General features: G+C 40.2%; 2 protein-coding genes across 3 annotated transcripts; one reads left to right on the top strand and one right to left on the bottom strand.

The window, feature by feature from the left end:
* Positions 1-146: 146 nt before the first annotated feature.
* LOC126688525 (uncharacterized) lies at positions 147-4981 on the top strand. The gene has a single exon (XM_050383244.1). The coding sequence runs from the start codon at positions 339-341 to the stop codon at positions 4098-4100; it is 3762 nt and encodes a 1253-aa protein (XP_050239201.1). The 5' UTR covers positions 147-338; the 3' UTR covers positions 4101-4981.
* An 8249-nt stretch (positions 4982-13230) lies between these two features.
* Positions 13231-16139, bottom strand: LOC126688524 (ribosomal RNA-processing protein 14-C). 2 transcript variants are annotated; one of them, XM_050383242.1, is made up of 2 exons: positions 15971-16139; positions 13231-14547 (listed from the first exon to the last, which is right to left on the bottom strand). In XM_050383242.1, exon 2 carries the CDS (start codon positions 14540-14542, stop codon positions 13502-13504), a length of 1041 nt encoding a protein of 346 aa, XP_050239199.1. In that variant the 5' UTR covers positions 14543-14547; positions 15971-16139; the 3' UTR covers positions 13231-13501. The 2 variants fall into 2 exon arrangements, with proteins under 2 accessions (XP_050239199.1, XP_050239200.1); XM_050383243.1 differs by having other exon boundaries at positions 15874-16137.
* Positions 16140-16698: the final 559 nt, after the last annotated feature.

Genomic DNA, 16698 nt, shown 5'->3' with positions numbered 1-16698 from the left:
TGCACTCATCCCCCAATGCACGTGATAAGAGCAAGTATTGCCGATTCCATAGAGACCACGGCCACAATACAGAAGATTGCAGAGACCTGAAGGAGCAAATAGAGGAGTTAATACGGAAAGGGAAGTTGCAGAAGTATGTAAAGAAATGAGAATATAGCAAGTTCAGAGACGACACCAGGACCCAGCGTGAATCCTTCACTCGCGATGACGACCATCCGTCCCAGCCTCCACGCAAGGTGATTGGGGAGATAAACACGATCACAGAAGGACCATTCTCAGGAGGATCATTTAAATCACTCAAAAAAGCATACCATAGACAGGTGAACAGCGTCCACACCATGCCTCCATCCAAACACCGACGAACAGGCCAAGACATGTCCTTCAGTGAAGGAGACGCCAGGGGAGTAAAGCAGCCCCACAACGATCCCCTGGTCATAGTACTGAACATAGAAGGGTTCAATACCAAAAGGATCCTTGTTGACAACGGGAGCTCAGCGGACATTATCTACTTCCCAGCCTTCCAGCAGTTGAGATTAGATCCAAAAAGGCTTCGCCCATTTGATTCTCCACTCATCAGTTTCAGTGGAGACAGGGTCTACCCCAGGGGTATAGTGACACTGACGGTAACGGCTGGGACCTACCCATTGCAGTTGACCAAACAAGTAGACTTCCTGGTGGTAGATTGCCCGTCATCCTACAATGTCATCATTGGGAGGCCCACCCTCAACAAGTGGAAGGCAGCGACGTCAACCTACTGTTTGAAGGTGAAATTCCCGACAGACAACGGCGTGGGTGAAGTGAAAGGTGATCAAGTCCTGGCAAGGGAATGCTATCAGGCAGTGCTGGCAGGAAAGGAGAACCACACGTGGACGATTGAAGAAGAAGAAATAGACGGGATGGAGACCTTAGAAACAGTGGAATTGGTAGAAGGGAAGGCAGACAAGACGACCAAGATAGGGACGACGCTAAGCCCCGAGATGAGAACGAGGCTCATAAAGTTCCTTAAAGGGAATCTAGATGTCTTTGCATGGAGTCACGAGGGCATGCCAGGCATATCTCCAGAAGTCATCCAGCATAGGCTGAATGTGGACCCCAGCAGGAAGCCCGTTCAGCAACGACGAAGAACTTTCGCCCCAGAGCGAGATCAGGCAGTGGCAGAGGAAGTAACCAAACTCCTGACAGCTGGATTCATCCGGGAGGTATATTATCCAAAATGGCTCGCCAACGTCGTCCTGGTAAAGAAGGCAAACGGAAAGTGGAGAATGTGTGTAGACTTCACCGACCTGAACAAAGCATGCCCAAAGGACAGCTTTCCTCTACCAAGGATAGACCAGCTCGTGGACTCCACCGCCGGACACAAGTTACTGACGTTTATGGACGCCTTCTCAGGGTACAACCAGATAAAGATGGCTGAAAAAGACCAGGAGAAGACAGCCTTCATCACAAGCCAAGGTCTCTACTGTTACAAGGTGATGCCTTTTGGGCTGAAAAATGCTGGAGCTACGTATCAGAGAATGGTAAACAGGATGTTCAGCCAACAGATTGGCAGGAACATGGAGGTGTACGTGGACGATATGCTCGTCAAGAGTAAGGAAGAGCTCACACACCTGGACGACTTGGAGGAAACTTTTGCAACCCTCAAAAAACACCAGATGAAGCTGAATCCAAGCAAGTGTGTTTTTGGGGTAGCCTCGGGGAAGTTCTTGGGATTCATGGTGTCCCAAAGAGGAATAGAAGCAAATCCAGAGAAAGTGCGAGCTATTATTGACATGGCCTCACCCAAAACCGTCAAGGATGTTCAAAAACTCACAGGAAGAATAGCAACTTTAAATAGGTTCGTCTCTAGGGCTACAGACAAATGTCTGCCCTTCTTTAAGACGTTGAAGCAGGCTTTTGCTTGGACCGACGAGTGCGAAGCGGCGTTCCAAGAGCTGAAGCAATACCTGAGCAGTCCACCTCTCCTAAGCCCGTCCAAAGAAGGAGAAAACCTATACCTGTACCTAGCGGTGTCAGCCTCGGCAGTAAGTGCAGCCTTGATTAGAGAAAAAGGCAAAAAGCAACTCCCGGTTTATTACGTCAGCCAAGCTTTCCAAGGGGCTGAGTCCAGATACCCAAGGATAGAAAAGATCGCGTTTGCACTAATAGTGGCCTCGCGCAAGCTCAGGCAATACTTCCAATCAAATCTTATTCTAGTAATGACGGATCAACCAATCAAGAAGTCAATGAGCAAGCCGGAAGCAGCAGGGAGAATGGTCCAGTGGGCAATTGAGCTTAGCCAGTTTGACATTGAGTACCATCCAAGAACAGCTATCAAGGCACAAGCTCTGGCAGACTTCGTCGCAGAATTCACGATCCCTGACGAAGACAGGGTTACCGACAAAGCAAACAAACTAATAATACAGACTAATGGTTCGTCAGCTCAAAAGAAGGGGGAAGTAGGGGTCATCATAACCACCCCTGACGGAGAGGTGCTGAAGTATGGGGTCCAACTAAAGTTCCCAGCCACCAACAACGAAGCTGAATACGAAGGAATACTGACGGGATTGAGACTTGGGAAAGCTCTTGGTAACAAAAATTTGTTGATCCAAAGTGATTCGAAGCTAGTGATTGGACAGATCAAGGGAGAATACGAGGCAAAAGAAGAAAGGATGCAGAAGTACCTCAAGTTGGCAAGACAGCTAGCCCAGGAATTCGATATAGTGGAGTTCATACAAATCCCAAGAAGCCAGAATATGGGGGCTGACGAAGTGTCAAAACTAGCGTCGTCAAAAGAAGAAGGGACTTGCACGGACCTGGCGATGGAAGTCCAAAAACACCCTAGTATCGAGGAAGTTACAACCTTCACCATCCAGAGCACCGACACCTGGATGACACCCATAATGTCCTTCCTCCAGGACGGGCACCTACCTCAAAACACTGAAGAAGCCAAAAAGATCAAGAAGAGGGCAGCCAGATTCACGATCCTGAATGACGTCTTGTACAAGAGAGGCTTCTCAATGCCCTACTTGAAGTGCGTCGACGAGGAAGAGGCCAAATACATCTTAGAGGAGGTACATGGAGGAATTTGTGGCGACCATGCCGGCTCCAAATCCCTAGCAAACAAAGTGGTAAGGGCAAGATATTTTTGGCCAACCATGCAGGCGGATGCGGCTGAGATCGTCAGGAGGTGCGACAAATGCCAACGATACGGAAATGTGCAGCGGCTTCCAGCAGAGAAAATGACGACCATAACTTCCCCATGGCTATTTGCACAATGGGGAATCGATATCGTCGGTCCTCTGCCCCAAGGTAAAGGTCAGGTAAAATTCTTTCTTGTTGCTATTGACTATTTTACAAAATGGGTCGAAGCAGAGGCCCTAGCAACGATCACTGAGACTCAGATCCAGAACTTTGTGTGGAAGAACATAATCTGCAGGTTTGGGATTCCCTCGACAATCATATCAGACAATGGGAGGCAGTTTGACAGTCAAGGCTTCAGGGAATTCTGCTCAAGCCTTGGGATCAAGAATCAATTCTCATCCTCAGGGCATCCTCAGGCAAACGGGCAGACGGAAGTGACGAACCGGACACTGCTCAAGATTATCAAGACCAGACTGGACGATGCGAAAGGTGCCTGGCCAGAAGAGCTACCAAATGTCCTGTGGGCCTACAGAACCACCGCCAGAACCCCAACGGGAGAAACCCCCTTCAGGCTTACCTATGGTACAGAAGCAGTAATCCCAGTCGAAGTAGGGGTCACAAGTATCAGGTGTGGAACCTTCAACAAAGAAATCAATGATGACGAACTACAACTGAACCTAGATTGTCTGGACGAAGTAAGAGTCAACGCTTCCAGCAAGATGACGAAGTACCAAAGAAAGATGGCCGAATACTATGACAAAAGGGTCAAACTGAGACGCCTGGACATAGGTGACCTCGTCCTACGCAGGACCACCATGGCAACTAAAGACCCTACCCAGGGAAAGCTGGGTCCTACGTGGGAAGGTCCTTACCGAGTCGTTCACTACTCAAGACAAGGAAGTTATCACCTGGAAACCATGGACGGACAAAGACTCCCTCGACCAAGGAATATTGAGCATTTAAAAAAGTACCACCAGTAAATGTAATAGACAAAGGCAATTGCTCCTGAATTCAATAAAAATTTCTTATCTTTTGATGTCTTTATGCAGACAGGTCCAGTCAATCGTAAGTCAAATTAACAGGAGTCCACTTTGACGAGCGTATGTCATTGACGACAACTTTGACGAGTATATGTCATTGACGACAAAGTCAACGAATATGAGAAAGGGGCTAAGTGATAAGATTCCGCCAAGACGGATGTAAATCACTGACGAAGCCATAAGTGATCAGATTCCTTAATGGGATGTAAGTCACCCTAAAAAAAAAAAAAAAAAAAAAAAAAAAAAAAAGGCTAAGTGATAAGATTCCGCCAAGACGGATGTAAATCACTGACGAAGCCCTAAGTGACAAGATTCCTTAATGGGATGTAAGTCACCCTAAAAAAGGAAAAAAGGCTAAGTGATAAGATTCTGCCAAGACGGATGTAAATCACTGACGAAGCCATAAAAGACGAGATTCCTTAATGGGATATAAGTCACCCTAACAAAGGAAAACAAGAGCTAAGTGATAAGATTCCGCCAAGACGGATGTAAATCACTGACGAGGGATACGCGAATGGCAAAGTCCCACCGAACGAACCAAGGACTTAGACAAGGGAAAGAACAAGAAAAAAGACAAATATCCACAACAAACGAGCAAATCACAAGGAATTTGCACTAAGTACCAGCCAAATACAAGGTACGCTAAAAAATTTATGCTAAAGTCACGCACATGGGCACAAACACAGACAGTAGTAGATAAACGTTAAATTATAGAAAAGCCCAAAAACATAGGGCAATTATCCTTGTTTCTCTTAACAGGGCCGAAAGATATTGTTCTAAAAATAAAAATAAAAATATATACGTACATCTAAAAATAAAAAAAAAAAGGGGCCTAAAACTTAATGGGCAAATATGAGAGATAATTTTTCCAAGGATCAAACTCGGGCTTTCGGAGCGTCAGTAACTGGGCCGTCAGCAGCAGAAGCGTCCTCAGCATTAGGGGCGTCGCCACCAGGAGCATCACCTTCAGGCAGAGAGGATTGGGTGGCCTCATCAGCAGCCATCTCTTGATCCACCACTTCCAAATCCAGAGACGGTAGATCAACCCCAGCAGGGTGCTTGACGAGGTATCTGCGAAGGAGCTCGAAGCCCTTAAAGTACCAATTGAAGAGTACTGTGGAATACTCTTCAGTTTGCTGGAAAGCCTCTACGGACCTAGCCGCAATCGTCTTCAGTTTTTCCTTCGCCGCCTGAAGTTGGTCGTCCTTCTCCAAATTCAGCTGACGTTCAACCCTGAGATCAGAGTTCAAAGCCTTGACTTGCTCCTTCAAGGTTGTAGCCCCGTCCATGGACTCAATGAGGTCCTTTTTGAGTGCGAAATTCTCCTTTTCCAGAGCCTCCATCCTGGACGTCAAAGAAGCCACCTTGGCCTCTTGAGTAAGATACTCAGAGGCAAGGTGAAGGCTCTCACCCAACACCTGATGAAGGAAGATAAATGCGTCAGTAAAAAGAAAAGTGAAGATCGATAATTGTGTGGACGTGCTGACCCGCAACCACGTTGACAGGCACTCCAGAAAATACCTTAAGGTCCTCAGCCCGCACGATGTTATGTGCCCGCTCCACGGCTGCTCCCTCGTCGTCAAAGATGGACGAACCAACCTTTTCCTTCTCTTTGTCCTTGGCAGACAATCTCGGCCTCTTGGACGACGGGGTGGGGATTTCCTCAACTGAGGTAGCTGGGGAGGCCACCCTTACGCCTTCAACTGCTGAGACGATTGGAGTGGCATCTACAGGGGGGACAACAGATGGTCCCTTCCCCGTAACGCGAATGATCTTCTTGCCAATATTGGACAAGGGCTCATCCTTCTTGGCCCTCATCTTGGCGTACATGTCCTTATTAAACTTGGTTGTCATCTCTAAAAAAAAAAAAAAAAAAATTAAGAAATCCAAAGTATGCAGGTAAAGGACAGTACCGATGAAGAAAACACTTACTCTTCTTCTCTTCGATGGTAATATTGCGCAGAACGTAAGGAGACGGATCCGGGCCTAAGCAGTAGAAAGAAAGTGTTCGTGGATCAAGAAGGTCGTCCCAGCTCTCAATTGTCTTCGCGTATTCAATCGCCTTCTGGACACGACCCCGGTATCTGCTCTTCAACTTTGGGCGTTTCTTAACTGCACAAGAAAATGAGCAAGCGGTTAAAGACGACCAAACATGCAAGACAAAAATAAACAGACAAAAAGAAACATGGAAGCACCTAAGTCTGGGGTTCCCCACTGACGAAGCAACCTTGGGATATCACCCCAAGCCTCGCTAGAAGGGGTCTCAAAGCCATCCCCGGACACGAAAATGAAACGTGACTTCCAGTACCTGAATGACGAGGCTAGACCCTTAACGATCCTATCCCTCCTCGTCCAAGGAACTAGTTCATAATATCCATACTCCTTTAATTCCTTCAAACGATAGATATGGACCAGCTCACTCACTTTGATCATGTCCTCATTGGCCGCTAGCCATATTTCTATACAATTAATAACTATCCTCCAGGAGTTAGGCATAAGCTGCCCGGGGGCAATGCCAAAGTAGTCCAGGAGCTCCATCACAAAGGGATGACGGGTAACCTGAGTCCTGAAGTGAAAGCAGCCTCGTAGAGACACACTTCCCCAGGAAAGAAATGACAAGCCCGGTCGTCAGGACCAGGCCAACGAACGCGGACCCGCGCAGGAAATTGAAACCTATCTTTAAACCTGGCCACTGTATCAGCGTCCAGCCCACACTCCTCGTTGAGAGCGTAAAAAGCCCTAACCTGACGAGGGGCAGAAACGACTGTATCACCTTCGACTGGGCCGCCGCTAGACGACAACCCAGTATCTAACTCACTAGACCTCACCTCAGACATCCTCTTCGTCTCTCTCTCAAACCAAGCCAGTGACCGACCCAAAATCGGAGATAGCTCCCTTAACACCACACTCAAGCCACTACCTTCAAAGAGATAATCCCCAATCAAAGGAAAAAAGTCCCCAGAAACACCCAAAGCCACCCCTAAGCGAGCAAAAAAGAAAGAAACTGAGGGGCAAGCTTCCCAAACCACAGAAGAATTAACCATGAAAAGGGGGGTACCCAATCCTAAACGCCCAAACACAAAAAACAACAAAAGAAAAAGACAAAGGGAAAATCAGGAATTTGCAAAGAGGTTCATAAAAGAATAATCTGAGAAATCGAAGAAATAACGTACCTTGAAAAGAGGAGCAGTCGAGGTCGGAGAAATTTGTCGCCGGAGCAAGGTCAAAATCACCGGAATGAGAACGAAATAGTGACAGAAACAAAAGGGGCAAATGCTCAGAGTAGAAAGGGAAAAAACCAGAATGAAGGAAAAGAAAAGTTTTTTAAACTCAAAAACCCAAGGAAACTGAAAAGCAGCGGGAAACCCAAGGGTCATGCCATTAATACCCTCAATCAGCATATGCCACGTGGCCACGTTCCATACCGCGCCGCCATCCATCATTAAATTCGAAATGAAATCCCAAGCGTCACAAACAACTCAATGAACGAAACTTTTCACCTTCTGTGGCCCTCTTGACACGTCACTGACGACCACAGAACCTGGGGGGCAATTGATGGGATTGACGAGAACATGTAATAGTGACGAGGTAGCGTTATGACGAGGATATCCCATGACGACCAACAAACCATCAACGACGAGGAAAGGAAGGTCATTCAATGGTGCCAGCAAGTAACCTGGGCAGTTACGAAACCAGCAAAGCAGACCGTTGGAAGCTAATAAAAGCCCCATAATTGGGCTTGAGGCGTTATGAAAGAAGAACATTTACACTCCAACGGCTAGCAATCAGGCTCACAGGTATAAAGCTCCAACATTTGCAGCATAAGGTACAAATTAAGATTCTGAAGATACACTTCTTGCTTTTTAGTTCTGTAAACAGCTTGATTGTTCTAACTTTGGCATCGGAGCCGTTGTGGCAGGCACCACACCGGTGACCACCTTTCATAAGAGGACCAGGCATCGACGAGGAGTTCCATCTGCCTACTGAGACTGACGAAGTTGCACCTCATCAAGAATAATAATATAATCTTTACCAAGATTTGTAATGACAAATCTCTTTACAACCTTTTTTTTATAAAGAAAATAGCACTCTCCCTAATCAAAATTTAACTATTTTTAGTTTTTTTTTTTTTTTTAGATTTACTTTACCAAATTTTAACTCTAATTAGTAAAAACAGAACTAATAAATTTAGAATAATGATATAAAGTTTACCAAGATTTGTAACCACAAATCTCTTCGACTTTTTGGAAATAAAAGTTCACACTAAATATTTTAAAATACATTTTAATTTTTTGGAAAAAAGAGTTCACACTAAATATTTTAAAATGCATTTTAATTAAATTAATAGTTTATACACTTTAATTAAAAATTAAAATTTTTAATCAAAGCATTTTTGAAAGGAGGGATAATTTTTGATACCTAGTTACCCACATAATATTTTAACAGAGTTTGGTTAAACGAATGTCAAGGCGGGTTTGGAACAAAGTGTTATTTTCTCAATCTGATTTGGAACAGAATGTCATTTTCTCAATCTTTCTCAATCAAGAGGGATAGGGAGTATAATTATTTATTTATTTTTATATATTATTTTTATTAATGACCCATCCTAAAATTGCTACAATCCTAGTATCATACCACGGTTGAGTACCTCATCATTGCTATTCTAGGATCCTAACAATTTTAAGACATGTCGTTAATAAATAAATAAATAAAAGTTGTAGTAGTCAAGCTCAATGTTGATGTACATGTTGTCGCAAATACCTTCACTCCTCTGATAATAGTAGCTCGAAATGCTAGGGGGTGATGAGGTAAAAGGATACTGTGTGATCCTCTACAAGCCAAAGTTGCAGCGTTCCACTGGGCCTTACAAAACGAAAAACTTCAGAGGGTTATCGTAGATAGAGATTCCAAATTATATGTTGATATTTTAAATTTAGGTTTAATATTTGTTGAAGTGGTCTATATGATGTTATATAGCAGAGGCCTTATCAAATGTGTACTTAGCTGGGTTAAGAGAGGTGCTAATTGTGTTGCTAAATTTGTTTGTTGTTGTTCATTGGCTTTTTAGATCCTGTAACAAGCACTCCTGTTGTTTCTTGAGCAATTGATGAAGGATATTTTATTATTAAAAAAAGAATAAAAAATAGAAACCTAAAGTTAAGTATACGTGTCAATATCAGTTGAAGTATGTGATAGTCCCTCACGTCCATAATTCCCCGACTAAGAAAGGAATCATTTTATGCTCGGACTATATAGTACACGTAATAAGTTATAACAATGGACAACAATGATACTCAAAAGAATCTTAGTAAATACGAAAGCAACACCACCAGTAAATGGGCCATCACAAATGGCAAATGTCTAGAAAAGCCTACTACCTATATAGTTGCTAACGATTGATTTTTTTATCGGTTACAAAGTGAAATAAGTGAGACTGTGTACCTGATGTAAGCTAAATGAAAGTTAAAAACATTTTTTTTTTCTCATTCATTCTTGTCTTCTTCTTCTTCTTTTTTTTCTTCTTTTTTTTAACTCAGTTTGTTAAAATTAAAACTTTTTTAAAAAAAATTTCTGTCTCGTCTTTTTTCTCTTTTTTTTTTTCACTCGTTTTTTTAGTGTACTCTGGCTGTGGAAAGGTCAAATTTCAAGCATGCATACGGTTGCCAGCACCTTGTGCGCCATATATGATGAAATCATTTTCCAGTCTCCAGCTAGAGCATAGTTTCCACAATTTTCAAGCATATATGCATTAACCCTTTTTGATTCGAGGACTTGGTGTTGCCGCTTGCCAATGCCAACAGTCAACTTGTTGTGGCTCCATATATAGCTCTATATATGGTTGAGAAGGGTATCTCGTATATATATATATATATATATGGAATGCCGAATATTGCTATGGTTGGCACAAGTTTGATTGTGGTTCAGAGATTATTTCCAAATTGACACTAAAGTCTATCATGAACCATAGTTTCTGAAGTTAAACAGTGTCAAGAGTACTAATACACCACTGACCACACCCAGTTTAATAAAAAGCACGCAACCCCTCAGAGAGATATACAATGGTATCTTAGGAGGATAGGTAAAGATTCCGACTAATTCAGCCTAAATTAATGCATCCTAGACTAACCAAGGATGTCAATACCATACCGGAGGCCGTACCGGTTTGGCCACCGGTACGATATATTTCGGATACCGGTCAATACCAGTGTATCATTTCGAGTTTACCGCTATTTTTTATATTTATAAATAAATATATATATATATATATATATGTGTATGTGTCTGTGTATATATATATTATAATAAATATAAAAGTTTACCATAAAATATTTCCTCAATTCAGAACTAATTATTCATGATTTTAGATTTTAGTATCAATTAAAAGGGAAAAAAAATAAAAAAATAAAATAGAAAACTTAAAAGTTACCATTGCATACTAAGAAAATAAATAATACTAATAAGTTAATGCAAATAAGTTACCATTCTGTCCTAACAAAAATTCAAAAATTACAAAACTTAAAAAATAAAAATAAAAAAATAACTTTTTTTTATATCGGCCGGTATTGCCCTAAATTGGCCGGTACGGCCGGTATTTTTTTTGGTACGAAACAAGAGGGTCGAGCATACAGGATTGCTGGCCAGTACGGTATATTCCGACTGTACCGACCGGTACGGTACGGAATCGATAACCTTGAGACTAACAAGGAAATTAAGAAAGCATTCTCTCTATAAACTAGGAAGCTCCTAGTCAAATCCAAGACAGCCACTTTGAGACTAAGTACCCAACCACTCGACCAACCCCTCTGGATTACAGTCAGCTAAAATAAGATACTATCTAGAAGGAATTTAATTGCTTGGCTAAGCATTAGAAAACCAGGGGTAAAAATATTTCCCCATTAACGTTATAACACCAGGAACTCAAAATTTTTGAAACAGGCTTGACTGCAGAAACGGGCCAACATGGCATAAGTACATGAAATTAATGCAGCATGTTGAAAAACGCTCCACATACCAAATGAGCAAATGGATAAAAAAAAGGTTCCAGATAGCAAAAAGGGATGAAAACACTTTATAAAACTCTCAAGAAATACTAGCATACGTTTGAAACCAAATAAATGAGTAGGCAATGGCACACCTGATTAAACTATTAATTATACGGTGCAGTAAAATGACCCAATATTAACAAGATATGGTGATCACTATCTACAATTGGATATTACAAATGCCCACTAAAATACACTCCAACTAATCCATTTTTTTATTAAATACATAAAACAATCACTGCTAGCCCACAACATAAAAAATGTTAACACAGTAAAGTTACTAGTAGATGTTTTTCGATGACTACTTTCTTAACATGTTAGAACTACTGAAGTGGTGAAATGCATTGTTGAGATATATTATGATTGGGATTTCTTCCACATTGGAGATATTCATCAAACAAAGCCGGTGTACTGTATAGCATTAAACTCTAAGTGCATCATTAATCATACGCACACCCATGAATTTTGAACTCAAGAACTCACCTTCCACTTTACATGGAGGTGCCATTTGTACTCAACCCTTTTGCTCGTCTCTTAATGATTCTGAGACAAGAAACTGGCAACAATAATAGTCTATCATGATGATGTGCAAATTTCTCATGCACTGCGATGAAGTTAATCATAAACAAGGACCATTCGTTCAATGAAATCTCTCAGAAAACAACCACGTGCTTGACGAAAAACAAGCACATGATAACATGAGGGCTTGAAAACTACCAACGAACCAACTCATATGATATTAGTAGCAGAAATGTATTGATGACGTCCTAGTACAAATAATTAGCCAACTGAAACTAAAAAGAAAATTGTTTCTCAAAAAGGAAACTAAAAGAAAATTAACTTTAAACTTCTAGTAGGGAAATCTGTTTATCATGTGCTTAGACTTGGAGATCTAAGATTCAGAGTTGTAGTAGAGAAAAGGGTAAGGGGCTGAAATTGACTAAAATTTGACATGGTTAGATTACAGCAACCTCACTTGAGTTTTTACAAAATGACATTCTTTTCCACGTATTTCATGAAATGACACTCCCCTTGAAGTTATTATAAATGTAAATAGTTAAGTTTTACTAACATAATATTCCATTTAATTTTTTTTAATGATATAAGGAATGTCTCAGTTTTTAACCAAATCCCTACATGAGACACCTAGGAAACCTTATGAAAAATTCATAATAATTTATTGAAGCAAACAAGTTGCTAGAAATTATAGACATTAAGTGGTTTGATAAGTTATTTTATGACTTTCTGGTAAGTAAAGTACACGAATTTTAAGGTTTTGATAAGGTAGGGGAAGTGCTTGATTTGAGATCATAGCAAAATGAGGAAAAGAAAGAAACGTACGGTGTTCATGAGCTATATGAACAGCTCCCATGAATAGTATCACGAAAAAAAAAAAAAAAAACCAAAGAAATAAAAATAAAGTAGAAAAGGAGAATCCCACCAGGACTGTGATGCCTTTTACAATCAAATACTCGGTTCTTATTATTCAACACTCCTATTATTTGTGGACTCTAGATCTTAGTATTTCATAACTAGTAAACAAACTCTACTTCAATAGGACCCCCCCCCCCCCCCCCACCCCAAAAAAAAAACACATAAAAGCTAATAAACTAGCTCAAGACTTATCTATTAATAAATAGCCCTTGAACCTAGGAAAAAAATCAAATAAAACATAAAATAAACAACACCAATAACCTAATTAACTACCATGATCGCATATTCTTAGGCTTTACTTTAATTTTAGACTTCCAAAGAAGATTTTTTTTCTCTCTAACTCAAGGAAAACCCTTGAGTTAGAGAGAAAAAATCTTCCTGGAAAACACACGGTGCAATCTTCAAATATATATAAGAATTACCAAAATTTCTTCTGGTATGGTAATGGCAACCCTAAATACTTTGAAAATGCATCGACATTCTCTTTGAAATTGGGTTGACATTCTTCCATGATTGTGCTAGAATTGTTAGCATGGTAAATTAAAGCATCAAGATTAATTATATCCGTTAGCATAGTTATCAAATAACACATAAAAGATGACATTCAGACCATTAAATATCAGCATTCGGCAACAAACATTTGCAGATATCAACTGAAGGACAATTCTTCAACAATATTCATCTACTAAGTAGTTAAAAGAGAGTATGAGAAGGGAAGGGGAAGGCAAAAGGTGGATCTATATAACATAATCCCTAAATTGAAACTTTACTATAATTTAATATGATGTTTATGCCAACTGATCTTAAAGCAAAGATTAAAAAAAAAAAAAAAAGCAATGTAAGAGGCAAAGAAACTCAAAACTTTTAAGATGAACCTTCGTTAATAAAACCCTCCTTTCGACCTTCAAATCCAGGACGCAATAGCTTTTTCTCTCTCTTTGCAATTCGCCGCATTTTCTTCTCGTGAATCCTCTGTCCTATATTTTCTGATCTCTTTTTCTGTTTCTCTGCTTTCATCTTCTCTGTGGTCTGTGCCCTCTCCTTCCATTTCTCAGCATTCTTCTGATGCCTCTTCTTCTCCTTGTGTATGCTCCTTTTCAACAGGCTTGAATCATCATGAACCTTCATCCCAGCTGCTCTACTTGTTGCTGATTTCCACGAATGCTTCTTTGAGATAACCTCACCTTTCTCAGGATCTTTCATTGCTTCCTCCAATTTCTTTGCCCTTTCAAGCTCCTTAAACTTCGAAAGTTTCCTCTTCTTCTTTCCATGCTCCTCCTCATTTCCAAGTTTGACATGACTAAATGCGAGTTCCTTCGAAGCCTCTGCTACATCCTTCTCCACTTTATCTACAGAACTACTAGTTGGTTTCTTTTCTTCAGAAACAGACTCTCTTTTGCGTTTTTTCTGCTGATTTCCTTTTTTGAGATATTTTGCATACTTCTGTTTTCTTTTCGAATCTTCAACATGACGACCTGCTCGGGACTGTTCAATTTTTTGATGCAGCCGTTGCCGAAGTTCCTCTAAAGTCACCTTCCGATCATTACCTTCATGACCAGACAACATTGGTTTAATCTCTATTTCCTCCTCATCACTCTCACTTGATTTTTCTTTCTCCAAGCTTTTCTTTAGCAAATCAAGGGTTGTTGTGGAAGCCTTTTCTGGATCCATACGATCTCTTCGAGCTTTCTTAATGTTCTCCCTTGATTCCTTCTTTGCTGAAGCTTTTTCGGCCTTACTAAGGCCCTGAAACCATGGCTTCTCCTCATCATTGTTTGGTAGATAGAACCTTGCAGGGATTAACTCAACTAACTTGTCAAAGAACAGAGAATGCTGATGAATGATAGACTTCAATTCCGTGTCCACTTTTGAATCGGTGATAGGCTTTTGCTTTTTGTTCTTCATCTGTACTGTAATTGAAAATGAAGCAACAATGAATGAGGATGAAATGCCCAAAATCCAAATAAAGCATAACAGTACAACAATAGAAATCTCAAAACAGAAAACAAAAATCATAAAAACATAAACACCATAAACAAAGTTTTAAGAGCTAAGACCACAAAACCACATAACAATATTGCAATTTCATATCTTCCAACAATAATGTGGCTGTTATGTCCTGATCCTAAACAACTTAATTGAGCAAAAGAAAGCCTCACATATAATTCAGAGTTACCAATACTGTAGGCTAAAAAAGTCAAGTAAAAATGTTGAGGAAAACATGCCACTAATTTGAACCAAAATATGGACTTAATCACTCAAAACAGTAGGGGCTGACCCAAAACACAGTTGATGTCTACCTCCAGTTTTGCATTTTCAAACAGATGATATCTACTTTCATCATAGAATTCAGGCATCAAGTCTCCACATGTTTTTATATTTCTTAAATACGTAAACGGAAACTCCTCCAATAAGAAAGAGTGGAGGATAAGGTTGCAAATTCATAATCCACTGTGTGTGTAAACTTAAAAAGGTCATACTCCAATGCACAAAACTCTCACTATTGCAGGGTCTCAGACTCAAACCCACAACCTACCAAATGTGGTGAAAGGCGTCAAACCAAGGCCCAACCTCCTACCGTGTGTAAACTTACACAATCTTTGATAATGTGATAGTACAATGGGGAAGGGGGATTTGAACCTAGACATGTCCATTAGAAACACTAGCACAAACAAAAAAACCAACAAACGAAACCTGAAAGTTAAAGGCTCTGGCGAATACAGTAATGCGAACACGATTCTCGCCAGAAATTACGAGGTCGTTCAAGGAGGCAGGTCAAAAGAGAAGGGGTTAAGGACAAATTTTCTAAAATATAATTAGAAAATATCATGGTTTTAAAAACCAATAAGTCAAAGAACCTGAAAAGGGAACGGTTATACCAATGACATCATAAATAATAATATATATAACATATTTTTAAAGAATTTATGTAAGTTTTGAGCATTTTACATCTAATATTTACAAAATAAAAATACCTAAAGGTAACAAAGAGTAGTAAACATTAACATATTAGCATTACAAAATAACCATTCCACTCAACAATATCAGACTGGCAGCAACCATATTCATCAACTATGTCTATCAGTATCAACACAGCTTGTTACAAACATTTCAATGAATATAAATAATAAATTATAATGCTCTAAGAACTCAGCTTGTGACAAATATTTTAATGTATAATTACTAATTAGTGAAATAATAATTGAAGAAGATAGAGGTTAGTGAATGAAACTTACCAGTGGACCGAAAGATTGAAACAAGAATTCAAGAACCTTCAGCAAACCAAACCGTAAGAGAGAGAGAGAGAGAGAGAGAGAGAGAGAGAGGGTTTACCTTTAATAAGCCGTGAGAGCAAAAAGTGAAAGAGGCCGAGATACAGTTAGAGAAGAAGAGAGGCTGAGACGGTGAGAAAGAGAGAGAATCGGAGAACAGAGAGAGAGAGAGAAGAGAGGAAGCGTCGAGTTTCAGAGTGAGAGGCGTGTGAGGGAAAGAAAGAAAGAGAAACGATTTGGGTTTGTTAGGGTTAGCTTGCTAAAACGACCTAGTTTTAGGTTGGGCCATAAGGTCCAAAACGGTGTAATTTTGTGTTGCATACTACAAAGCTTTTGAGTGATGGGTTAGTCAAATACTCAATTCTATTAAGAAATGGGCTTTCCACTCTTTCGAAGGTCCAGACTAACCCCTACCATATGGATCATCCAATTGTGTTACTATTTCTTTTTTCTTTTTTATTTAATATTTTGCTGGTGAGGCCAAGAAAGTACGATGGTATCTTAAACTTGAGGATTGAAAAATTTCTACTAAGCCAAATAAGCTTTTAAAAATATAAAATAGAAGGCTAACTTAAATATATCCATAGAGCATAATTCACTAGGAAGCGATGAACTCAACAAACTCTTTCTCTCTCCTTTTTTAATTTTTGTTAGCCACCAGATGATATAGGCATATATTAGCACCTATTAAATTAAACCAAAAATCAAACATTCCTAACTATGTTTACATTTTATTATAAGCTAGCTTATTACTTATTTGATGCATTGTTTGTGGATCCTACACTACTT

Source organism: Quercus robur, chromosome 6 (genome assembly GCF_932294415.1).
Source record: "Quercus robur chromosome 6, dhQueRobu3.1, whole genome shotgun sequence".
Taxonomy (NCBI): domain Eukaryota; kingdom Viridiplantae; phylum Streptophyta; class Magnoliopsida; order Fagales; family Fagaceae; genus Quercus; species Quercus robur.
The sequence above is the reverse complement of the archived record's forward strand: the minus strand, read 5'-3'. Positions and strand labels throughout refer to the sequence as shown.